Source organism: Taurulus bubalis, assembly GCF_910589615.1.
Source record: "Taurulus bubalis genome assembly, chromosome: 5".
Lineage (NCBI taxonomy): Eukaryota > Metazoa > Chordata > Actinopteri > Perciformes > Cottidae > Taurulus > Taurulus bubalis.
The window spans coordinates 10363553-10390962 of record NC_136593.1 but is presented as its reverse complement, the minus strand read 5'-3'; the positions used below and the strand labels follow the sequence as shown (position 1 = coordinate 10390962).

The window sequence follows — 27410 nt, the reverse complement described above, 5'->3', positions numbered from 1 at the left end:
ATGCTGTCTGGGACTTGGCGCCGTTCGGTGGGGCACCAGCAGCCTGCTGCAGCACCTGTGGTGACCCCCAGAAGCACAACAGTGTGCGGGGTCCCCAGCGGCACGGTGGTCCTCGAGGCCCAGTATGACTACAACTACCGCGGCGCTGATGGGCGGCAGGTCTGCATCAGGGAGGGCGAACGGTTTATTCTCCTGAAAAAGACCAACACTGACTGGTGGCAGGTGAGAAAACATTTAAAAAAAACATTAAAACAAAAACATGGACGTAGCATCTGCCGTTCCGCATTATGGGTTTCTGGAGGGAGGTTTCAGAGTTTGAATTTGAAATAAAAACACTGCACTTATTCACCAAAAATGTGAAATGTTTTCATTGTCATCAAATCCCATGAAAAGACCAAGACCAATGAATGCGATTCGTCTCTCAATACTTTCTGGCTGTACCCTATTTATGCCCAAGTCCATTTGTTCTTACTAACGTAAATACTTAAAGCAGTCAATAACGTATACTTACACTCTTACAAAAGGACTCCAGCTCCAGTTGTTTTTAATGCATTTGTTTGTTGATTTACGTCTCAAGCAAGTATTTACGGCAGTACTGCAGTGTATTGACTTAAAATAAACTGCATTGTCTTTGTTAATCTGAATAAAGAAACATGATCACCCATCACTGATGTTTTCTTTGCCGTTTTTGGGCAGTTTTTGAGAGGAATAAGCACAACTAGCCCGTACCCTCGTCTAAACGTCACACCCGTTCTGCCGTGCCGGCTGTACCAGCTCGGCTCTGTGACTACCTCAGCTCAGTGGTGGAACAACTCTGTCCCAACTTAGGGCCGCCGTTCTTTCCATACAGAACAGCGAGGCAAAAATGTCGGCGTAACAGTCACGCCTTGAACAAGCTGTGTGAAAGGGGGCTTGAGACACCTGTCAATCAAGTACACTCACTTTTAAATAGGGTTAATATGGACACATTCTTCAATCAAACATTCAATTTCGTACCACAAATAAATTGAAAAAATATCTAGTTATTATTTTCCAATAACTTTGGATCTAAATTTGATGTGTGTATTACTTTTTCCAAAATCTCTCAAATATCTATCTATGAAATTGCAGAAACACATTTAAAAAAGTGACATTAATTAACCACTGAGACCTTAAAGTCTCGTGTGAAAAAAAAGAGAAACTACTGTATGTGTTTCAAAAGAGAAGTAGTGGGTTTTCTCGTTGCATCTGTCGGACGTGACAGGAACTGTAACACATTTCTGCACAGCGTTCAGGCCTCAGCTGTGTTGGTTGACGCTCAGTTGAACTAAGTGGATTTATGTGGGAGAAAATAGCATTTGGAAATCTGTTTGTTCTTTGACAGGTGCGGCGGATCGGTGCGGCCAGCAAAACAAAGCCACTGTATGTTCCTGCTACGTATGTGACAGAGGTGCCCATCGCACCGATGCCCTCGCCACAGCGCCTGGTCGTATCTGCCTCGCTCAACACCAACCTCAGGATACTGCCAAGAGTGTCACTTTCTCCCAGCCCAAAAGCGACGACCTATCATGACCAGCGTCAAGGTAACATGTGAGGGGACGACAGAGGAGACATCTGGTGTGTGCTTTTCATTTTAGGCTGGGGCGATATGGCAGAAATCTTCTATCTGGATATAGTAAATGTAATTTCAAATGAAAAGTACTTTCTCATTATTAAAGTTAAGTGCAAAACGAAAAAAAAGCATGTGCTTGTTATCAGCCATGTAGATGACGTAATCACGATGTCTTGATAGATAATCAATACATTACTCAGTTTAATTCTGTAATATATCTTGTGTGTTGATGTTTTTTGTTGTTTTTATTATAAAGGGAAACATGTTCCGTATTGATCTGTGTAAATTAAGAATGTATTTTGTCTTCCTCCCTCAGTGAACAAACCATTCTTCCGCTCCATGGAAAACCTCAACTCCAACAGTGCCTTCCAGGGGCTGGACAACAACACCAGCAGGGGTGGAGGCCGCTTCCCCACCCTGCCCCTCTGGTCTGGTTTCACCTTCACCCCCAACGCTCCCACGTCCCAGTCAGGCCACCTCATGGTCCCTGGGTGCCCTGCAACTTCCATGACACAACAAAAAGCACCACCACACCCCAGGGCGGTCCCCATGATCACTCGGAGCCAGAGCTCCAGCAACCTGCCTGAAAACCTGATGGAGAACCCGTACGACGAGGTAGGCGGCGGCTTAAGCAGCCGCGTCATCCACAGGATGCCCAAGAAGTCGTGTAGCCAATGGGACATGGTGGGAGCCGCCAGCAAGAAAACCCATCTACAGGTAGGAAGAGGCAAGCCCCCCCCAAAACCTCCAACAGATGTTACTCAAATATCTGGTTATTTTTTTTGTTCATTTTTATAACATGGGTACTACTTTTAACTTCAGCGGGTGTTTTAGATGATTTATGATGATTTGATGTTTTTTTTGCAAAGCTGCTAGTGGCTGACGCTTCTTTCCTCTAGTGTTATTCTAATGTTATTCAAGTTGAATGCCGTGTTTTCCAAATCTTTACAACAAAGGCGGTGAGAAAAAGTTAGAAATCATAGTGACCAATATTCTTAATTGACAAACGTATGGTTGACAATTACCATGTTAGGATGGCATGTTCACATCAGTTATGTTTGTCCCAGTGAGATCAACACCTTGCACAAAATAATTGACAGCAGAAGTCTGACCAAAGATCTGCTCACAGTACTGATTGCCCCCAATAAATGCAATGCAACAGAGCAATGAAGCAAACAACACAATATGCAAAATGTAGCAGTGATGTTTTATGCTCATCCATACACAAATTCATGCCCTGAAGTCATGTCAGGTGTTTTATTCATTTGCATATATTGACTGTGGTCAGTTTGTGTTCACATCCGACGCTCTCCGTTACATCTCTACTATCTCCCCACATGCACATATTCTTTGTACCTTATACTGTGATACTGTGAACTTTTGTACGTCTCCTGGTCAATATTTTACACATGTCTAAACAAATGACATAGTTCTTCCACTTTAAAAACAGATTCCTATATATATATATTCTATTTGATAAAATATCAATATCTTGACTTTGCATTGTATTTATCGTTATGCAACAAAACTGCAGGACACAATTATTGTACTCACAAACGTACAAGGTAATGAAACTGTTTCTGATTTTAGTTACACCAGGAAAGGTAGAACAAATATATCTCAAATCAAGGTGTTGCAGGTTTAAGGAGATGAATATTTCCATCTGATACGCAGCAATAACTCACTGGAAAATGGTCGAACAAAAGTCTCAACTGTATATTCAATTGTTACTTCCTGTTTCCTCTGATCCTAAATTTAAAGTGAGGTAAATTATGGAAAATAGGTCGAACAAATCCATCCCATGTAGCTGGTGTTTGAGGAAATGTGGGATTAGATTCATTTTGACTTCCTCTCACAAGCAAATTCCCTAATCTGATGGATTTACAAGTCATAACACCCAAACTGTAATAAACCAGCTGTTAGTTTTTAGCCTTAACTGTGCAAAGTATAACTTGAGAAACACATTTTTTTAATTGTATAATATAGTTTGTGTTTGCCTTTAGATCTTAGCATACATATTGAGATATTTGTTTCATTTCATTCAATCAGAGAAGCTTTTTCAGGTGGAAACAAATAAATCTACAAAACTGATTAAAATATTTTTTTAAAAGACCTTGCGCGGTCCCACCAGACGACTGTGGCAGCAGAGGTTGTATTTGATTTACGTCTGTACTTGACCGCTGTAATCTTCCTAGAGCAGCAATCAAGTTGTCATTGTAGTGACGTCGGCGCTTCCCTGTATTACATCAGAGGGGATTACACAAGGCGTCGTTGTTGAGAGAAATACTGAAGGTTATCTGTTATAAGGTCTCTCAGCTGAGGGAAGCTCCCACAGCCGAGTTTTGCTTCCACTGAACCGTGCATGCAACGGTGACTTCCGACTTCGGATCGCTGTGATCTCAGTAGAAATGACAGTGCTCCTTTTTATCTTTCTCATTCGCTCTTCCTCCCTGTCTGTTGCTGTATCGGTCCCTCTCTCTGAGGACCTTCTTCGCTCTAGCCTTCAGTGAGCAGGATAATGGCAGAAACATCCAAGCCACAACAACCAGAAAACATTAATTTGTACCAGGTCTTTTTTAAGTTCTGTCACACAGTTCTGCATTTCAATTATATTTAATATTTGTCCTCCAGGGGGCAGACTCCCATTTGAATTTGAAGAGATCAAATTGACTCATATTCATTTTTCAAAAGTTGTTTTTATGGCACTTTTTTGCCTTTGTTAATACACCACATGGCCAAGAGAGTGTGTGTACACCTGAACAGTATGCCAATGAGTAATAAGTAACATCTCTTGGGCATATGCTGGAGAATTTGCTATGAGAATATTCTTCTATAATAGCGTCTACTCTTCTGAGAAGATTGTGGAACCTGGCTGCAGGGATTTGCTTTCAGAGCAGTAGTGAGGTCGTCCATGACGTCCACTCAGATTCATCCTAAAGGTGCTGTATTGTTTAGTAGTCCAGGCTCAGTGCCGGTCAGTTGAGTTCTCTCCACGCCAGACATCTTTATGAATCTCACTTCGTGCACAGTGGAAATGTCATGTTGAACCAGGAAATGGCCTTCACCAAACTGTTGCCACAAAGTTAGAAACTGTTCCTTAATTGGAACAAAGTGTCCCAGAACCGTACTATGATGTGGATTGGGGTGTCACATATTTCTGGCCATATAGTGTATGACAGAGAGACACATGCAGAGAAAGAGAGTAATGAAATGTAATACAAGTTCACACTTGAAACTAGGTCTAAACACAATATTTTCATTACTATGTTGGCTCAACGCCGACCAGTTCTCTGGTCTATAGAATAAAGCTTCTCTGTGTTGCTCATTCTATTTTGTGGTAAAATCACAAAAAGCCGACAAACAACTTTGAATAAACATATAGCTCTGATTAGGCTGAGAATAGCAAACCGGAAGAACCTCTCTCTCACACACACGCACACACGCACGCACGCACACACACACACGCACGCACACATACACATACACACACACAGGACAGAGTGGTTGCGTTATTCTGGAAACAACAAACAGGTGATGATGTCAGTGAAAATCATATCATTTCCATATTTGTTCATTTGTAACTGGAGTCCTACTTCAGGAAGTAATTATTGTAATATTTTTTCATTCTTTATAGCTATATCCTATTTGACCGGTTTATTAATATACCTTCATCACCGAAGAGATTCTGACTGCCTAAAGTCTATTTGAGTGTGAATACACTGTTTGAATTTTAGATCTGCGTCCTCAGGTACTTATACAAATTTAAATACAAATGTCCTTCTTAATGCAGCCAAAATACAAATTGCAAACTAGGTTTGGTGAAAACGATTTTGGAATGGCAATAACTCATACACAAATACACATGCACACAAAAAAACAGTAACTTCCTTACATTATGCAACGCTATCAACGTTTTTTCCCAGACTAATTTTGCAGAACAGTACATCCCTTTGGTGTTATGGCAGCAGATCATAGCCAGTATTATACAGGTTTTGTTCCAGTTTCTCAAGAAACTCATAATTTATGACAAATTATAATTTTGATATGATGTTAAAATGCTCTACATTTCATATTTGTATTCAGCCATGGCCCCATTTGATCCTTTTGAGAAACTCTCACTGCGTTCCGAATCACATACATTTTCGTTTTACTTTTAGTACATACTGCAGCTGCCCTTACAAAGTAAGTACTGATGCATGCATTATTCATTCAATTGGGAAAAGCTACTTCGTCATAACATTGCACCTTTAACTTTGACCCTCTTGCTCATATAATTGTTGTGCAGATGATTGTGGGCCAGAATTGGTAGAAAACCATGCTGGCTTGCATTCTGCAAACTGTGAGCGGGTGAAGTAGAACTGGCATACTGTTTAAATGTAGCTACTGAGGTGAATGGTAGGAAACAGTGAAAGAGGAAGCTCAACACACACACACACATTTCTACACTATGTCTCCTCAGTCATTATCTGAAACAACTGTGTCTTATATAACAGGGATCAACCAGCTAGCCAGTCAATCAGTTAGTGAATTATGTCTCAGCTATATTTCGTGGAAAGATGATCTTCCATGCATATCTCTTCAATTAATTTCATTGGATTTGTAGATGTCCTCTCTTGTGTGAGCACAAGCGTTTCTATAAGCTCTGTCTTAATCCAAAGTCTGACGGGTTATTACATATAAGAGGTGGAGGGATTTATTTGTTTCTCTTTGTCATTTCTGTCTCTTCTTTACACATTGAGATGATGGTTTTGTACGAGTCACTGCTGTCTGCTTCTCGTGGTAGTTGTGGTACTACATACACAGAACCATGTGCTCACATTTCCGTAGTAATGCACAAAAAGAATAACAAATATTCATACATTTACTCATTCATTAATTTAAAAATACTGCCGGTAATATTCAATATTGTTCTTATTGTTATTCACAATCCTGCTGCTCTAAATACTCATTAGCGCACCAAGTGTGTATTGATCCGCAGCTGAAAATAGTCTTGAAGTAGCTTTCGCTCAATAGTACTGCACTCAGATGTTTAACAGTAATATCCCAATCTGGGATTAATAAAGTTCATCAATCCATCTATTAAAAGAAATATTTAGACATTTCAAAAAACTAAGTTTTGTATTTATGTCCTGTTTCAATACAAAAAAGAAAAATATAGAATGCCGCCATCTTTCTCCTTTAAGTCGCAGTTAGCATCATTGAACATGTATTTAATAAATTGATGAGTCATATTATTTTATATTTTGTTATATACATTTTACATTTGCATTTAACTCTGTTCTTTCCCTCCATGTCCACGACTTTCTTTCTCCTTTCCCTCTTTACTCTTTCTCCCTTCAAGGTCCCAACAGAATCCTATCTGTCCCAGCTGTCCTGGCAGGACTCCCCTCTCTACACTGAAATGCAGCCAGAGAAACGTCTGTCGCAGCCGGAGCCCCCGAACCCCGGCCCAGGTCAGCAGCCTCTCCAAGTCAAGGACCTATGGGAGCAGTACTCGGACCTGCCCACAGGGAGAGTCTACTACGTCAACAGCATCACCAAGGAGAGGTCCTGGAAACCCCCTCGCCGGGCTCGCGGACACAACCCCAACAAAGTAAAGCAGCCAACACAGCCGATGTTTGTTACTAATCCGTGTTTTTCTTTTTGTCTTTCACTGAAATTACTTTAAATTTGATTAGGTAGGCATTTTTAGAGCGGCATGAAAGCTTCTTTTCTCAAAGGGAAGGATAAAAAAAGGTCAAGGTGGAGAATAAAATAGTCGGCTCATTAATATGCTTGCATAGTTTGACTGGATCAGCACTAAAAAAGAGACCTTTTCAGCCAAAGAACTTCATAAGAACTAAAGAAGAGCACCCTGACTGGCATATTTTCTCTTCACATGAGGTGACGCAGGGAAGGTTGCTCACACAGTGATCACAGGGCAGGTTTCCACAGCTGGAAGCTGAAGTCAAAAGCACGCGGGGAGACTCGTATATGAGTTTGAGTGGCAGTCACTCATGTATGCTCACTTTGGGATGGGGTCACATTGAACTTAACACTTGGAGAGTTCCTCAATATTACATAGTAACTGTCCAATGTCACTGATATGGACACACACACACACACACACACACACACACACACACACACACACACACACACTTATAGTGATGTGTTTTTTTTGTTGCTTTCTTGTTGAAAATTAGATGAAAAGGTTGATCCGACTTTCATATTTGTCCGTTAAATATATGGCTACAGCCATGAGGCGGTGTGCTTCGCTTTGTTTAGCTAGACGGCTTGCCTGGCTCTGTCAAAGGGAAACACTATACCTCCCAGCACCTCAAAGCTCACACAGTAACAGGTTATACAGTACGTTATTTGTTTAATCCGTACAAAAACTAAAGCGGAAAAAACACAATTTACTGTTTTATGGGAGGTTTATAGCCTTGAGCACGAGCAGTTTTCAGGCAACCACCAGAGAGTCCTTGAAGTTTTCAGCCGAGAAATCGTAACCCACCCTAAAACGGTGCTCAGAGGTGCTGGTTGGCGGATTTTGTTACATGTTAGAGAGATGCTAGTTGCTAGATGCTAGTGTGTGTTTAGCTAAACCAGCCGGCTGCTCGTTGTAGCTGTACCTTTAATGGACAGACATGAGGGTGGTATTGATATTCTAATCCAGCTCTCTGAAAGAAAGCAAATAAGTGAACAGTATAGTGGCCATAATTGCAAACTATTCCTTAAATATTTTTGTGGATTCAACATTACAGTTCAACAATACAGTTAATTTGTGGCTGTAGTTAATAGATAATAATGTATCCTTATCCTTAAAACCTTTCCTGTTTCACATTCTGTTTCTCCAGCAGGCCGATCCATTTCAACCTCAGACGTTACCCAGAGAAACCAGCCATCTGTCGCTGCCACTTCCTGAAGCTGGCAATGGAACAAGGCACACGGTGAGACTACTACAATTTTAAAGAAGTGGTCCAATTCAGCATGCAGTGTGACATTTTAAGTGATTTAGCTAGCTTTACATCATCTACAATCGTAATTCCAACATCTTTCACGACAGTAATTCTGGGATATATTTAGGGGTGATGAGATGAGGATGAGGTTTGCTGTAACTGTCCACTTACACAACGATGTCACAAGACTTGGCTCTTGTTGTTTTCTCCACCCTCACCTGTAACCACAGAAAGTGCACACCCAAGAAAAGCATCTTGGCCTTTTGAGTATATTTTGTTTTCTTTGTTCTTTCTTTTGTGCTTTGCCTCTGCGCTGTTGAGCACTTTGAATCACCTGTGTTGTTTTTATCCCACTGAATATCACATGCATTTATCATATTATATTGTAATATTAAAGGAATATGATATCTTCATGTTTTATTATTAATTAATTAGCTAAATTATGTATTTTAAAATCCAACCACACAAAGGGCATTGCATTTAGCTTTTATTCAACGATCCCTGTCACAAGGAAGTTATGGCTGGTGAGAATTTGAGAAATATGTTGATGAGGCGGTTTGCTTCGCTTAGTTTAGACAATTTGCCTGGCTCTGCCAAATTAAACAACTTCCTTGTCATAACTTCATTGTGATAAGGAAGTTATGAGTTAAAAGTGATCAACACAACTGTGTGTTGATCACTTTTCAACCTTCGTGTCTGAAAAGTGAAGCCAATGCGGAAGTGCCTTAAAGTTGCATTCTTTCTAATGGCCATCAGGGGGCGAGAGAAAATGTCTATGAGAAAATGACTCTACTTCTTGATTCATTACCTCAGTAAATATTGTCATTATGGTTTTGATCGCTAGTTTCAAGTCATCTTCAATACATCATGGTGTTCATTTTGTAAATGATGGTCCCATTTAGAGTTAAATAGATTATAAAACAGAGTTTGCTTTAGGGCGTGGCTACCTTGTGATTGACAGGCTGCCACCACAGCGTTGTCTGGTCTGGTGGTTGTTTCTTTTTTTCTTCTTTCATCTTTAACCCTTTCACTGTGTGTTTTCAGTTCATTACAGTTAATTGTAGCATTTTCTTTGAGCTCCACCCTCTCGTGTCACTTCTGGTTCCAAAAACAAAACAAAATGTTGACGGCCAAAACGCCGAGCTCAAGGTTTTAAAATGGCAGTCCACACACCATTGCGTGACGTCAAATGACCACGTCCATTTCTTAAATACAGTCTATGATTGTGTGCCAAGTCAGTGAATCTAATTGGTTGGTTTAGTGTTTTCCCATCATCCTTTTGGTTCTTCAAAACTGTCAGGATGCTTTTAAATTCTTAACCTATTGCTCTGTGCTCTCATGAAAAAGAGTATCAATAGTATTAAATAATCATTCCAATGGAACATTGCTTCAGTGCAAACAGCTGTGCTTGGCAACTGGCAACAGAACAAACCACAGTGAGATGATAAAAAGCACACGCCTTCTGGCTGGTTTCATGCAAATTAATTTATTGTTAGCGTCTATCTGTTTTCCAGAGTGCACACGCTGTCCAGACCTGAACTGTGTTCCAGATTAAAGCAGGAAGAAATGCTGAGAGAGGCCAAATTAAAAAGGGGCTTACATCTTTCTAGTTGCCCCATTGTTTACTGACCGTCTCACTGCCTTATTTATTTATCTATCTGTGAACTAACACACACACACTTCCTCTCAAATGGTGTTTTTGTTGGGCTAATCCCTGAAGGGAATAACAAGGTAATGCCTTTTGATCTGATGCAGATGAGCAGAAGCCATTAAGGCCATGCAGAGGGAGGCAGAGGACTCTTTTAAATCCAAATCGTTACAAAACATTGCTAAATTTAAACCACTCAATGAAACTTCTCATCAGTGTTAAACCCCTCTCTGACCTCACAGATGCTGTCGTGGTCAAACTTCCACTGTGTCATTCATTTCCCCCTTTTTTGCAAACTTAATTTTACAACAGTGTTTCTAATCCACGAGGGACAATCTGTTGTTTCTGACGTCAGGGTTTTGGGAATTTTTGCCGGGGCCATTGGTGACCGAAAAGAACCTGAATCAATAACGACATCTACGTAGTAAAGCGACGCGGGCTGCATAATCCAGATTGCCAGAGATAAGCATTTTGCATCTCAAGGTTGCTTGCCTCAATGTTGCGTCAGTATTTCAAATGTAATGTTGCTCATCAAAAAAATACCCACATGATCAAAGCAGTGATTCCCCCATCAAGTCCTTTTGAGATGCTTTCTGTTGACCTACATGTGTCACTTTTTATTCAGTGGTACATGCATTAAACAGGAACTCCAGAAATGATATATAATGCATACTGCATGCCACAGAAGTTAATGACCCAGGTGTTCATCGTCTGAGTGGCCCATATTACTTGTTTGCACACAGTGTCTAGTCTAGATTTGTATTTCATGTTTATATTCTGCTTGTTCTTTGTGAGCTTTACTCTATGCTTAAAAATGTTAGTGTACAAGTACATTAATGTAGCTGTAATTCCATTTAACTTCATGCTTGTAGGATGTGACATTTTAAGGGACATTTTGTACTTTTAACTCTGACAGCATGGCTGAAACGATTAGATGATTAATTTCTTAGTCAATCAACAGAAAAAAAAAGTTGATCGTCAGTTTAAGTTTAATGTTTGAGTAAAAACATCAGCTGTTCAGGTTCTTAAATGTGAGGATTTGCTATTTTACTATTTCAAACTAAATATTCAACTGTTTGGTAGGGTGGTTCATTAAAATGAATCAAGTCCAATATTGACATTTCGAAGATGTGATCCGCTCATCGAAAAACTCTAGTGCAAATCAAAAGAAGCACTTCCTCAACTAGCAGCCAGCCACCAGGGGGCAACTAAGCTGTTTAGGCTTCACGTTTGGGGAGCTGTCATGCTGCCTTATTAAGTCTGTTTTAAGATGTGTTCATCAGCAGGAATGTAGCTCAATGTGAAAGTGAAAGCAGTGCTCTCAAGTTTAATTTTGGGTAAAACGTTTTGGCACAATTTTATTTTTATTTCAGGAGATGCACTGCAAATAAGGACCTGTCTTATATTTATGCAGATTTGTACAAGCAGGGCTCTGTTTGTTTAAATGTGACAGTCCAAGGCGTGTCTTCTAAAGTCTTATCTAGTAATTGTAGTGTATTGGTTATTGTAACTTACACCAATTTGTATTTTTGGTTATTCTTTTGCACATTACTTCTTTGCTTAAGTAAGCTAAAATTAAACTAGTAAAGGATTATTTTAAGTACCGTCTTATACGTTTCTTGAACCGAAGCGTTCCATGATGTTTGCCTCCACACGTGCAAACAGAAGTGTGGACAGTGGTTAAGGTGGGAATGTCAGAAAAGTTGTGGTACAATTATTCTGAGCTGTCATGCATGAGACTGATTGTACTGGCTGATAAAAACAGCTTCCCTCTAGAATGGGGAAGTAGAAGCAAGCTGAGACGAGAGGGACAGATGAATGTTTTTTACACTTTGACACTCAGAGGAAAAAGGCTCATGATATGAAACGACAAGCAGCTGAGCACTCAAACTGGACAAGAAACAAGCTTTCAGAAACAGGAGTTGACCTGGATTGTATTGATCCGTGATAATGACCTATGTCGTAAGTTCATATTCATTTCTTACACAGTAGTAATTATTTTATTGTGTTGTCGTGTTCATTCCATGTCATTACCGGTGGGGGATTCTGTCAGCACGTAGATAATGTCTTGCTTGGAATATGTAGCTGAATATGTTTCATGAGGTTTTCATGCTACTATAGTTCACTGACTTGGCTGTTTATTGTGAGAGGTGTTGATCCTGACTTTGACATTCTCACGACAGGTTATATATGTGGACGTGTGGCTCCAGTTCAATAACTGAAAACCAGCAAGCCTGACTCAAAGTAGTACCATGCAGCGTGTGTTTCAGTCTTACTGAGCAACGGAAGCAACTGCCTCTCATTAACATCAGTTGAATACGAGCATGAGTGTGTCTGTAAGTGTGTTAGTGTGTGTGCTGTGAGGGTGAATCAAGGAGCTTTTTTAGCTAGCAGGATGTACAGAAGCGTAGTTTCATTGTTGGTGCAAGCATTAGCCCAGGATCAGGACTTATCTTAACAGTGAACAGCATCCTGTTTTTTTACATTTTAGATAAAAAGTCCAGAAAGCCTGAAAGTGAAATATACCTTGATTTATTATGCAGAAAATTGAGTTGTTTTTTTAAATTCAAATTAACTATAAATAGTACCTGATCATTGAATTTTCCTGTCTTTGTCTTCTTATTTTTCGGTCTTTGTCTCTAGCTGTCACCTGATTTCCTCTTCGGGACCCACCAGAGGAATACTGGCAGTGGCTGGCAGATGAAACAGGTGAAACCTGTCTTTTTTTCCCTTATGTATTCTTTCAGCGCCAGAGGGCTAGTGCTATTCATCTTGAGTTTCACCTTGTAAAACCCGTCAAAGAGTAAAGTAAACGATAATCGGCCTTGACCGGTTTTAAATATTCTTCCTGCACAACAGGATGCATTTGCTTAACAAAACACCATACAGCTCTGGTGGAGTACTCTGCCACCTTGACACTGCACTGTGTAATAAAAAGTCCTGCTACTTATTATGTTTGCAGATTCAGCACCAGAATCATTAACTGTCTATATACAAGTATTGATAACATAGACTTCCTATTCTTCTCTTTAAAGCTGAACACTCTTTCCTTGTTATTCTTATTGCATGCCTGACTGGGAGGGTAATCCTCAGTTTTTTATGAGCGCTTAAAGGGCTTTTGATGGAGGGTATTTTCCTCATGAAAATCAATGAACCCAAGTCGTTACATTTGCAAAAACTGCATCTCCACTGTATTACTGTAGAATACATTAAAGTAATGCCAGCTATGCTCTTTAGATTCTCAGAGATCAGCATTTATGCATATTAAGGTGGTGAAATAGCAACTCATGGTGGTAAAAGAAAGTCTGTTACTCAAGCAGTTCTTACTGCAACATGTTGCATCACAGTGGGGTGTGGGTGCGCTTGGTGTAAGCCCTTTTAAAGGCCTCCTCTTAGCAACGGAGAAGATTTGGCTCTTAGTGCTAATCCTCCTTGCATGAAAAGACGGCAAACATTAGGATGGATATTTAGTCTGATTGTTGAAACTAGGTTACAAGGATTGGGATAGGTACTTAATTATGGCTGCTGCTGCATGAAAAGTTGAAGTTGAAACATGCACACTTGTATTTGTACGTGCATGGGATTGTAAAGATACATATTTTGCATAAAAGTAAATATGCACCTACAAGCATCTGCCTCTATGCTCCTCCTGTGAGGCGAAGCAAAAGCTATTTAAATGTATCAAGGAAGCTGCCATTTGTCCTCATTTGCCTGTGTGTGAACTGCTCAGGATATGCACTCATGCTTACAGTCAGTATTTCTTCTCGTGCCAGAAGGCTTCAGTTCGTATTTTCAGTTCATACATGTACATTAAGTAATGATGCAGACAGTAGTGCTGCTGCTGCTGAATTGTTGTTCTTCTCCAATGAGGGATTATTTAAAACTGTTGCAGCTTAAATCAGAGTTAGTCTGACATTGCACAATGTTTCACAATGGCAGTGGGAGGTGAGGTGACCTTTAAAACCCATGCAGGTATGATTTGCAAGCCGGAATCCAGTGCCCTGAGTGTGGACACTGCTGTTCATCAATCAGAGCAACAAAACTATCATCAATACATCCACTGTATTAAAATGATCCAATGAGATAATAGTCCCACTGGAGAGTAACGGTCCTCATCCTTAGACAATTTGAAACAGCAGATGTCAGCCGTAGCTCCAATGAGAAAATAGGGGACTGCATGCTTAACTTTTGAAAAGGCCTTGACCTTTCTGTTGCTTATTTGTGATTTTAATAGTTTCAAAATATATGCTGATTTTACGGTTGCACTCATTTAATGTTGCTCTAGGCAAGAGCATCAGCTAAATACTTAAATATATAGTTATGGTTCTTCAATAGTGTCAGTAGAATTATTTATAAGAAACCCAACACGTATCAGCTCCCATAGGAGCCACAGATGGTAAAATACAATTGTGGTATATTGTATTTACTGTATAGTGATTGCTTTTTCCCTTGTTCACCACTGTCCCAAACATTGACCCCGACCTTTAACCCTAAAGAGCATGCAGCGCGCCGCCTCCTCTGACACCATAAGCACAATGGCGTTCAGCAATGCCGATGCCCAGAGCCATAAATCTGCCGCACTGCATGATGTCAAGCAGCAGCTCAGCCACTCTCAATCTATGATCCTGCCTGAGAACGGCAAGGTACTCGCCTCCGGAGCACAAACTGCGTGTACAGTATTCACTGACATGCAGAGGGAAGAGGAATTGCAGAGACACTTTCACACTTTTCATACAAAACACTGGACATGTGCACATATACACATACAGAAAATCGAACACCGCTGATGTCACCCACTTTCTGTCTTTCAGCTGGTCCAGCAGTGCAAAGATTACTCCTGTAATGTGGCCAATATCGTCGTGGAGCCTCCGTCTCCTGAGAGCTCTCCAGACAGTGATGGCTGCACACCGGTGAGAAAACACTGCCTTTTACTTTTGATACCTGTCTTCTATTGATTTTATTTTTTCATATTTGGGCACAGCTTGGGCACAAGATGTCGTTTAGCATCTTTGCATTCTTAACTTTTAAATTACTCCTTTTCAACTAATACAATTTAAAAAAATACTTAAAACTGAAATGTTTTGAATTCTCATCCTGTTTTTCAACTCTAAATCCTATGAAGTAAAAAATAATTATACAACCATCATTTTGAATGAACTCGGGTGTCATGAAGTCATCCAGTAACTCCATAGACATCCCATAGGCATCCCAGGTAAAAGATTTAATTGGGAACTATAAGTAAAAAAAGAAAAGAAATAGAGAACCATCCACAGCGAGGTCTTTGGATTAATGTAGGTAATCGTATTTTGAAAAAATACATTGCACTTGAGTTTTTCTAATGCATTTCTTTAATTCTTTGAGCACAGCGAATAAACTAATTATCAGCGGTGGATATCTCATTCCTGTTAAGATAAAATACATTAAATACCACTAGCCTTTCTCTTCTTCTGGTATATCTTTAAAACTCCTGCTATTCCTCACTTTGTTCCTCTGTCTTTATATGCTGTACTCAACACTTATGACTTCATAGCTAGTGTTAATTCTTCTCTCTTACACCTTAAACAGGGCCATACCGCAGTGGGAGATTTTAGAGCAACTCCCCTCCCGCTATTTTTTTAATGATGCAACATTCAAGCTAAATGGCTTCGCTCAGGATGCAGTGTATTACACAGAGGAAAAGCCCTCTGCTTTACTTTACTGTTAACATTTCATTACTCAAGCCTTTCATGCCTACCCTGAGTGAAAGCATTGGTGTGACAGTATAAATATTACTGCTTGAATGTTGCAGATCGTGCTTTAAACGCTGTTCATGTGTTCTCAGGAGTTGGAGAAAGCCGGCCTCTTGAACAAGACAAAGATTGCAGAAGGAGGCCGGAAACTGAGGTGAGGCGTCTCTGGGCCTGCTCCCATTAAGGACAAAACAAGTTGAATTAGATTGCCTCTATAGTGTTTGAATAAATTAATAGTGAGAATGCTTCGCTGGGATGAATCCTATCTGAAAAAGTATGCATGTGTTTGTTGGGTTGCAGGAAGAATTGGAGCCCCTCCTGGGTGGTGTTGGTCGGGAACAGTCTGGTTTTCTTCAAAGATCCTAAATCACAGACACCTTCCAGCTGGGTAATAGCTCAGACAAACTCTGTGTTTAATGCTTTTAGTCCAGGTATTATATTTGCAAAAACAAGTGTAGATGGGATTTACATTTTTTTCAGCATGGTGAATTTTAGTTTTAAACATTGTGAAGTCACTTTTGAAAGCCAGCTGACTCCCGTCAGATCAGTAGCTTTTGACAAACCCAGAAAGTGAGCACAGAGCTGGATATTTCTGTGCGCTATGTTGCACACAATTTCTGCATGTTTTTTTTGCGGTGAAATGACACACATCGACTCAACAAGTATTGCAGGTGTTGTGTGTGAAAGTTGGCCACTATGTAAGCGTCAGTTAATGGGGGTAAAACATTTTTAGAAACATATATGGGTTGATTCAGCCAAATAATACATGGTTTGTGTGTGTGTGTGGGTGTGTGTGTGTGAGTGTGTGTGTGTGTGTGTGTGTGTGAGTGTGAGTGTGTGTGTGTGTGTGTGTGTGTGTGTGTGTGTGTGTGTGTGTGTGTGTGTGTGTGTGTGTGTGTGTGTGTGTGTGTACCTGTTTGTTAACAAAACAGAAACCAGGAAACAGTCGCCCTGAGAGCAGTGTGGATTTAAGAGGAGCACAGCTGCACTGGGCCAACGACCTGTCCAGCAAGAAGAACGTCTTCAAGGTTTTTTTTTATTGTTCACACCGTTGCAGTGAGCTGATGGACAATGAGAAGGATGTGCTAACAGATAAGCAGTACAATGTAGAATTATATTTTTGTCAACCTCTTATCAGTGAGGGAAGTGATAGTGGGAAGCTTTCGTTCACCCGTTCACTCTCCAATGACCCACAGTGAGGAAGAGGAAGCAGTAAAACAAATTCCAGTGAAATGTGGCAGATGACATTTAAGGGATGTACTATATTAAAAGTCAGATCTCAGATAATTGAGTGTAACACATGACATCTGAAAAGCTGAATTGAATAAGAAAAATATGTGCGGACGGTTCGTTGAGGTAACATGGTTTGTAAATGTGTGTTTTGTAGCTGAGGACAGTGACGGGCAACGAGTTCCTGCTGCAGTCGGAGACGGACTCTCTTATCAAAGAGTGGTACAGCACCATCCAGAACGTCATCGACCGGCTGGTGAGACTCACAACACACACACACACACACACACACACACACACACACACACACACACACACACACACAGTTGTAATTTAAATGTACCACTTCTCTATAAGCGGTTAAATGTTTTCCCTGTGGATCAGTCATACCTCAGAATATAACGTTTATCTCCACTGCCTTTTACTTTACCTTAAACTCAGATAATTTAACTCCTTCCTGACTGGTTCTTTATGTTTTTATTTTCTTTATTTTTCTTTAGATCAGATGTAGACTTTCTAATCTCAGCCAAAACAAATCAAGTGTCATATAAACTCTGAATTACAGCATAATCTTGGTTTCTTGGTCAAATTACACACTTCTCTTTTTATTTGATGGGTTTTAATGTCGGTGTGTAAGTGTTTCTCTGTTGGACTTTGGAGGAGCCACTTTGAACAGATGCTTTTAAACAGCATGTGGTGTCATGTTTGTATGTGACGCAGTTAACACAACGAGTGTATTTCACTCTGCCTGCTTTCCAGGACCGAGAAAACCCGTTAGACAATGTCCTCCTGTACTCTCTGAGGCGAGCGGGCAGCGTGGAGATGCTGGAACACAGCGGAGACGAGGAGGACAGGAGAACATCGCGTAAGTCGTAACAACGCGACGCCTCTCATTGCTCAACTCCAACTTCCTTCATTCTCATAGAATCGGCCCCTGCCCTCCACCTCAGTTTACTCTCACTCCATCGTCATCATCACTCTTTTTTTTCTAAACTTCCACACAGGCTTCTTGCATCCCTCCATCCTCTCCTCCATCCTCTCCTCCATCCAGCCCACTTATATTTTCACGCGGCCCCCGTGGCAAATAATCCCCCCGTCAGTCCTGTCTCACCTCCGTCGTCGCCCGGCCCTCCCGCTTTTCATCCTCACCACCATCCCGTCTCATCTTCTCACCTGCCCTGCCGCAGCCCAACGCCCCGCACTGACCTCCTCCTCCTCCTCCATCTCTTCCTTTTCCTCCTCCACCTCCTCCTTTCCTCCCTCTGCAGTCCCTCGCTCGTCGTCCAACCTGGAGAACACGGAGAGGAAGAGAGTGAAGACCCGGTTGAAGAAGCTGATCCTAAGGAGACCTCCTCTGCAGGCGCTGCAGGAGAAAGGGCTCATTAAAGGTGAGATTTCCTTTTGAACTTTTGCACTGTTCAAATGCCAGTGTCCTTATTTTACTTTAAGACTTCTGAAGCTAAGACTACACTGAACTTTTGGAGTAAAGTTGAATATATTTTGCTGTTTAACTGAGTTAGCTACATCATAGTTGTGATGGCTGGCTGGAAATCTGATCTTATGCTGTGGTGATGCCACATCCCCTCGTGAATATGCATCGCAATCCTCCTCGCCTGTTTATTAAGAGCTTCTCCAAAAACATGACGTTTTTCATACTGCTTGTCTACTGATTACAATGCTACGGTAACATTGCATTACATTTATTCAGTCGACTCTTTTATCTAAAGCGACTTGCAATAAGTGCCTTCAACCACAACCGTACCAACCATCACTTTTATTGATCTTTCTTAAAAGCTGAAACGTTCCTTTGTCTTTTTCTTCTATATTCTAAGCAAATAAAGATAAAAATGGGTGACAAACTAAAGGAAAAACTTGACTATATTAGTGGAGGAGCACAATGAATGCAGATACTTTCATTCAGGGGTCACTGAATGGTTTTATTAATAGTTTTATCAGAATCTAACTTATGTGTTGCCTTCAGACTCAAACCGGAACCGAACTGAATACCTCAGGAAGATTTTGGTCTACTGTGTCAGACGGCACCAAATGAGGGAATATTCTTTGTAAGGAAGTTGTTCATCCCTTCAGTGGAGTTCAGACACTCATGGTGACACAACAGCTTACTAACCATCTTTATGTTGTTTATGTTGTCATAAAATTCATCACCGATCTGTGCATGAACTCCTTTATAACTTCTTCTATAACACTTCCTCTAGCATGTGTATTTTTGAATAGCTGTTCCTTATTCTCATAACTTTTTTAACAATAACTCGTAAAATAATTATTATTTTACGTTCAACTTCCATAAGGCTTTGAGACAAAGCAGCATCTTTAAATAATGAGGAATATTATAAGTGATCTAAATGGCAAAATAAAACTATTCACTTTAGGAGAAAAAGAAGAAGGTGAAATATGTCTTGTAACAAACATGAGCTCTCTTATAACACTTGCTCTTATTGTAACTTTAGAAAAGTGTTTTGTCTGGCATTTTTTTGTATTATGTGACAGCGAGCAGTAATGAGGTGACAGAAAGAGAGCAAGAAATTCACACAGCAAATGTTCACACCCAGACTCAAACCGGGGATGTTGCATTCACATGTTCAGCGATCCCAAGGCCAGCAGTCAATTATTTGGTTAGCACTGAAAAGCTACAGCTCCCTTAAAGCTTTGACATGTGTCACCTGTGTCACCTTAACTACATCCACTAGGAGGCGTAACCGAAGAAGACGCTTAGATGAATGGAAGTAGAGGCAGATTAATAATAACATTGATGACTACTCTCAGGTTGTGGTCAAACTGACTGACTGGATGACATTTTCACAAGCAAGTACGTCACAGAGATAACACAAAATGACATAAGGCCGGCATACTCTGGAGTGAAGGGTTGCCAATGATTTATTCTCACCCTTCAGGATATACAGTGCAGTGTATGTTGCATTGCATCATCAAGGGGGCGCTTATATCGCCGCTGGGAACACTGAGGTTTCATTCCATTCCATTCCAGTGAACAGTAAATTTATCTCGAGATCAACTTGAGCTTGTGCTCTTACATCATGTCTTGGCACAGTTATCTGAGAGAGCAAAAGAAAAACTACTGAACAGACATAAAAAGTGTGTTTGTTTCTGTGTTTGTGTCCATCCGTCATCACCCTTCAGATCAGGTGTTTGGCTGTCGCCTGGAGATGCTCTGTGAGAGAGAGAAGAACACCGTTCCTCGCTTCGTCAGACTTTGTACTGACGCTGTGGAGAAAAAAGGTACAAACACTGCAAACACACAGCCGCCTCCTGTTAATGGGATTCCCAACTTAAAGGGGACACATGAGGAAACACTCCTCAATCCTGTTTTGAGTATCAGTCACTTGACAGCAGTTGTGCACCTACTGTTCAGCTCCGTGAAATAAATCACGTGACAAACATTTACTTGGAAATGTTTGTGATTGCCTGACAGAGAGCCAACAAAAAAACACACAGAGAGGAAGTTGTGACAGCTGCCAGCCGAGGAGAAGATCTAAATGAGAGAAAATGGAGTTGTTCAGAAACTGTTTAGAAAAAATGCTGCAACTACATATTTTATACTCACAAAAAAAATCAATGTTTGGACCACAAGGAGCTTGTCTTATTGTTTCAGATTGAGATGTTTACATTCAAGGCGTCGACTGACTGAAAAACATTTCGGACAAAGTGGAAAAAAACACAGAATATTACCATATGAGGATGTTAATAATCAATGGGCCTGACTTGTTCTACAAAGTCTGACATTGAGGACAAAGCAGAAAGTCAATGTCATATCAGAACTTTGACTGCACTTCATCAAACATCACGCTATAAAATGTTGTGAGGAAGTAGGGGGTCACGTGTTCATGCAAAACGTTACTTTTTTAAGCTTTTTTTAGTCTTTAGTCTTTTTTTATATCTAAATGTGCCAAGATGTGCTTTTGCTTGACTTTATTCACATGCTTTTGGGCACTTATGCAACAAAACAAACTTCCCAGGCACACTCAATTATGCATGTGCAGAAAAGTTAAACAATTATATCAGCAGTCGAGCTTAAATAATGCAATGAATGTCAGTTTAGTTTTCATGTTGACCTTCTAAAGTGTTAATAGATGCTCAGACACACGAGGGATCTAACCAGCGGTATGTTGCAGGACTGGACACTGACGGCATCTACAGAGTGTCAGGGAACCTGGCAGTGATTCAAAAACTACGCTTCCTGGTGGACCACGGTGAGGATGAAGGGGAGGAGGGGGAAAAAAAGATCTTTATAGATGATGAATGCTGATTGATTTAGTCTCTGACAATGAATGACATGTTGTGGGAGGAGAGAAGTGGTGGCAGGTTCCTTTTTTTTCAGCTGCTTAAAATCAAGACAAATGCCATCGGATGCTGTTCATTCTGATTACATATGATATTGTGTAACCCCAACACACACTCACTGTACACCTTCTTGAAACCTGATCGCCTCACTCCCACTACATGACTTCCTTTTGATAAAGTGGATGCCGAGGAAAGCCCACCGAGTAACTGTTGGTTTTTACAGAACGAGCGGTGACTACAGACGGACGTTACATGTTCCCGGCGGAGTTTGTACAAGGTAGATTCAGACTGGCGAGGATAAAACAGACGCTTTCACGTGTTACTCACCCTGCTTGTTTTTTGTGCCCTACGTGTCTAATAATGTCAAAAACTCCCCACACACAGACTGACACGCAGAGCTGAGGCGTGCACCGAGCAGTTTGCTGGCTGTGCTACCATTTGCTTAATGTATGTGTGTCCCTTAGGCTTTTCTGCTTTAAGTTTTCTGATGTAATAACACGCAGCAGGTTGTACAGCGCCGTCTCACGCGGTGCATGACTGCCACCAAGTGGACGAAACAGAGGATCGGCTGCAGCTTGTGTAGTGTTTTAATCTCACTGACTAATGTTTCTCGTCATTAGATATTTGTTTGTATCGTATATGTTGAACTTCTTGACTCTGAGGTCAAATTTAAGCTCTTTAATTTCTTCTTTTTTGGTTCTCATCATGCCATTTGAGAAGCATTGGTCAGGCCTGGACTTTAAGAAACAGTGTGCTTTACATGTGTTTGTGCTTTTTGTGTGTTCTCTGACTTTCACAGACCATTTCTATCTCCCTCTTGCAGCTACAAGCCTTCATTTTACGCCTCAGCACTGACGTGAATTCACACTCTGCTCTGTTGATGTCGTTCGCTAAACCAATACTGTGACTGTAACTACTTCTTTGTCTCTCTTTTCCACATTGCCTTGCCTTATGTTCACGTCCTCTAACCCTGTCTGTCTGTCTGTCTGTCTGTCTGTCTTCTCCTCCTCCTCCCTCCATGTCTCTCAGAGGAGAAGCTGAACTTGGACCACAGTGAATGGGAGGACATTCATGTCATCACCGGAGCTTTGAAACTTTTCTTTCGTGAACTTCCTGAGCCCCTCGTGCCCTTCGGCTTCTTCACCGACATCGTGGAGACAGTCAGTGAGTGACAAGCTTCAGCCCCAGTTTATTTTATATTTACTGAATAAACCTCCCCCCTTCATACATAGTGACACTCATCTGAAATCAATCCAAGGTAGAAATTACAACACTCCTTCGGTTTACTAAGTTTGTATGAAGTAAAAATACAATTCTTAATCTGGCCTTTTTTTGATTCTGTGTGGTAGACAGCGGACAGGAAATGAGAGGAAAGAGAGAGACGGGGGATAATATGCATGAAAGTCCCGGGCCAGCCTCAAAGTGGGAATGTTGCAATTGCATGATCGCCATCTTTTAACCTCTAAGCCACGAGGATGCCTGCATATAATATAATACTTAAAAATCTCACCTTATTATTTTTTTTAAAAACCAGGACAGTTTGGGTTTGAGAGTTTACTCCCCTCTTAACCTCAATTCAATTCCGTTTATTTTGTATAGCCCCAAAATCACAAATTACAAATTAGCCTCGGAGGGCTTTACAATCTGTACACATACGACATCCTTGCCCCGGGACCTCACATCGGATCAGGAAAAACTGCCCCCCAAAATAGAAAAAAAAAACTTTCACAGGGAAAAAAAGGAAGACTTCAACTTGAATTCTTTCACACTTTCTCAAACTGTGGTGAAAGTCATTTTCGTGATTATGGAATATACTGTAATTACAGCACTTTTCTACCCCTAGGAAAAGTTTCACAACACCACATATATCATGAAAGATATATGGACACAGTCAAATATAATGATGCTTCTCAAAAAGAAATTTGGTCAAGTTCCAACACAAGAAAAGAATAATTACAGACTGACAAAACTGAAATTTATTGAGCAGTATTGAATTTAACTGAAGTGAGTTTGTTCTGCGCAAAAACGCCTCACAATATAAATCCTCACGTTAGCTACAGTTTCTTCACGCTTCTCCCATAATCCTCCACTCATACATGTTATTCTATATTTTTCTTCTTGTCTAAAACAAACAGTTTGTCAGGCCATGTTTTCCTACTTTACGACTTCCTTACCTTGATCATGGCGATCCAGCAGACTTTACCTTCATGGACAGGCCAGAATCTTTTTTTAAAGGCCAAATAATATTTTAGTTTAAAGCTCTGGTGACTATTTACGGCATCACAATAAAGGAGCATGTCGTCCAGTAGAGCTCAATTATGTTTTTAATAGTTTTGAACAACGTTGTTGTTCTATTGTACTTAAGAACAAACCAAATCAAGTTTCAATACAACACTTCTTAATATAATCAATTCACTGATCATCATTTTTGACCATAAAAAAAAGATAATCGCCAAACTTTTCCTTTTTATCAATTATTTTTGCATAAACCTCTGTGATGCAGCAGTGTATCATACTATCTTTTACTTATCCTAAAACTGTAGCTAATCTGGCTTTAAAAAAATAATTACATTCAGTAAGACAAGTTGCATATTAGGAATACATGATAACAAATGTAAATGCATCTTGGTACTTGAACTGCCTGTTTCTTATCAATCCATGGGACCGTTTCTCATCAAACCACAGTGATGATTGTTGATAACTGCATATTGCTTTATCAGATTAGATAGTGGATGCTAATAGAGTACATGTGATATCAGTGTAAATCAGGTCTGCGAGCGATGCTAATTAGGCTCGTGAAATGATGACATGTATTGTGATCTGACACGTCTCTTGCTCTGTGTTGCAGAAATGTCTGACTACATGGACAAAGTCGATCGTTTGAAGTGTCTGGTGCTTAACTTGCCTCCTCCAAACCACGACACGCTGCAGTTCATGTGTTGCCATCTCAAACGGTGAGAGGGCGGAAATAAAACCGCATGCATTTGTCTGAGTCTTCGACTTCTCTCTGCCCTGAAACTGGCACAATTCATAATGCAGAATATTCCCTCTGGGATATTCCAGCACAAAGGAATGAACCAGATGCCCCTTGTAGGAAAACATATCTCCGCCTCGTAACTTTGCTTTGTAAATCTGACCACAAGAGGGGGTAGTTTCCTTGTCAGTCTCAGTCATTTTCTGTCAGAGATTCTTTGGCCACAGCTCTCAAAGTATGCCAGTGCTGTACCAGCATCACACTGTTGTTAAGTTTGGGTCCCTGTGAAGATGAAAAGCCTGGAGGAAGATGAATGGTGTACGATGTTCTGCGAGCCAGTTCCTTTTACAGTACATAAAATGTGTGTTTTTTACCGCCTATGGTTTTTCCTTCCACTCAGGGGAGAGCGTTCGTGTTCTGAGGCCGATGTTTGTGCCAGGGTGTGGTGGGCTCAATGAATATGTCAACTCTGTGTCCTTCTCTCATTTTCTCCCCGATGTCATTCCTTTCCCCCCTCTGCTCTGTTTCTCATTTATTATCTCCCCGCTCAATCAACCCTGCCGCCTCCTCTTCGTTTCCTTTACTTCCTCTTCATTCTCTTCCTTCTCTTCTTTGTATTCTCCCTTTCCTCTTCCTCCTCTCTTCCTCCTCTTTCCATCCCTTCCTCCTTCCCCCTCTTCCTCCCTCCGCCGTCCCCCCGCGCTCTCCTCCTTGCCTCGAAGGTCCCATGGGAGCCTTGTGGTTCGTCTGCTGGAAGGCATACCAACACCACCGCCGCCACCACTGGAACCTCTCTCTTTTCTCTCTACCCGCTCCTCTCTCTCTCTCTCTCTCTCTCTCTCTTTTTTTTCCTCCTCTCTTTTTAATGTGGAAGTTTTGAGCAATTGCTGGCTGCTTCTGTGGCTTGGTGGGAATGGCATTTTTAGAAAGAATGCCTCATGCTGTGGCTTAACCCCATTCCTGCGTCCCCCAATCTCTCTCTCTCTCTCTCTCTCTCATTCTCTCTCTCTCTCACACACACACACACACACACACACACACACTCAAACACACCAACATAGGTGGATACAGGCGGTGGATTTAGCCTATTATGTGTACACATTTAGATTATAAAATGCAGATACATGCAAATAAAAGATCTCACTGGTCGAGGCTTATTCTTTTAGTTGTTGTCTTGAGTTTGTAAAGAATATAAAGATGTCACATGCTGACTGCAAGAATAAAGCTGAATGCACAGTTAGAAGTCATCTTTGTGCCTGCAGTCCCAAAGACCTACAGCCACGCTAGCTTCTCTGTGAGGGGTGCTTTGAGCTAAGTGCTAACGTCTGCATGCTAACATGCTCACAATGACAATGTTTTGCAGGTTTAAATGTTACCACATTCACCATCGTAGTTTAACACATTAGCATGCTAAAAAGTGTTATTACAAGTTATTAAAATTCATCCTGAGGGGCATCTGGATGTGTCAACCAAATTTCATGGCAATCCATCCAATGTTGAGACATTTCACTCAAAAACCACAAATGTCAACCTCATGGTGGTGGTGCTTGAGGAAATGTCAGGGGACAAAACAAAAACAAAAGTCATTAGAATACATCATCTGAAGATCATTAAAGTTGAACATTTGCTGAGATATTTCACACTGGACCCAAAGCAGCGGTCTGTCATCCCTCGATCCATCCTGCTAACACCACTAGAAATTAAAATCCACAAGCTGCAACAATTCAACAATCTAACAATTTTAGTTCTTTTAATTTCTTGTTGATATTTTAGATATTAAACCTATCTCTTACACTCGGTGTCTGATCCCTCAACAGGGTGTTGGAGTGTTCAGGCTCCAATCGAATGACCACCCAGAACATCGGCATTGTGTTCGGACCGACCCTGATGCGTCCAGAGCGGGACAACGGCAACATGGCGGTGAATATGGTTTACCAGAACCAAGCGGTGGAACTCATCCTCAGCGAGTTTGACCACATCTTTGGAACAAGAGGCCCCTCTTGATCTTTTCGGACAGAGGATTGGAGGGTGGGGGGATTCCAAAAAGCTCCTCCAGAGCCGTCGAAAGCACAAGTAGTGCAGCGTTTGTCCCCTTTGCCCGTTGACTCATGTGGTGTAAAATGGGTTTCACATCAAAAGATAATTACTGGATAAAAAGAACCAGGACAGAAAGCTGCTAATCATGACATCTGGCCTCCATATAAAGCCATGTTAAAACAATAATAGTAAAACAAACCAAATTTAGCTGCAATACTTGTGTTTTTTACTGCAGATGTGGAGTGCAGCCCTGGTGTTCTTAACTGCTGGACGCCTCCTTGTCACTTTTCCTTTATGTTTCAGACTCGATCAGGATAAATAAAAGCCATAAAAGTGATTAATCTCCTCCAGCTAGCTGAGTATTAATCTGTCTGATATTAGACGAAGGATGCGTCTTAACGTGGCACTGAAACAAAACTCGGCAGAACCATCTCACTGTGAAAGCACATGCACCAGCACCTCCTGCAGAAAGACTGGACAGATCCCACTTGCACTGGCAAGGAGAGGATACTGTAAAATATGCAAACAAGCAGGAAGCAAACTGTGCGTGTAAATGTGACCGCATTCCCGCTGAGGTTATACAGTGTTTCGATGAAAAGTTTGTGTATTTCAGACTTCAGAGGTAAAGTTCAACAGGGAACTCTATAAAGATAAAAGCATGATTTCAGTGCCAACAGGGCAGCAAATGTTCCTTTGTACCAAACAGTACGTTGTAGTGAGTGTGGACCTTTGAAGTTTCCCTTATTGTACAAATGTGCGTCTGTCTTAAATTTTTTATTAGTTCAGACTCCTCAGATTAAGTTAAAAAATATGACATTGTAAATATGTGAATTTATTGTCTTTGTCAACTAGTTGCACTTTGCATTCAGTGTGTAACCTAAACATTATAATTTAGCCAAAATCAAACTGCTATAATATTGCTTGGACCTGATTGTTAACTCTC

The 27410-nt window shown here is 40.8% G+C and overlaps 1 protein-coding gene across 1 annotated transcript; it reads left to right on the top strand.

Moving 5' to 3' along the window:
- arhgap9 (Rho GTPase activating protein 9) lies at window positions 1-27410 on the top strand (the record flags this gene model as incomplete). The annotated part of the gene is made up of 20 exons (XM_079217952.1): window positions 1-222; window positions 1364-1562; window positions 1908-2308; window positions 6933-7184; window positions 8431-8523; window positions 12824-12889; window positions 14677-14823; window positions 14992-15090; window positions 16002-16063; window positions 16210-16297; window positions 16842-16937; window positions 17297-17395; window positions 17899-18004; window positions 18408-18527; window positions 20296-20394; window positions 21288-21365; window positions 21680-21733; window positions 22486-22620; window positions 24305-24410; window positions 26248-27410. 20 exons carry the CDS (start codon window positions 1-3, stop codon window positions 26432-26434), a joined length of 2709 nt encoding a protein of 902 aa, XP_079074078.1. The 3' UTR covers window positions 26435-27410.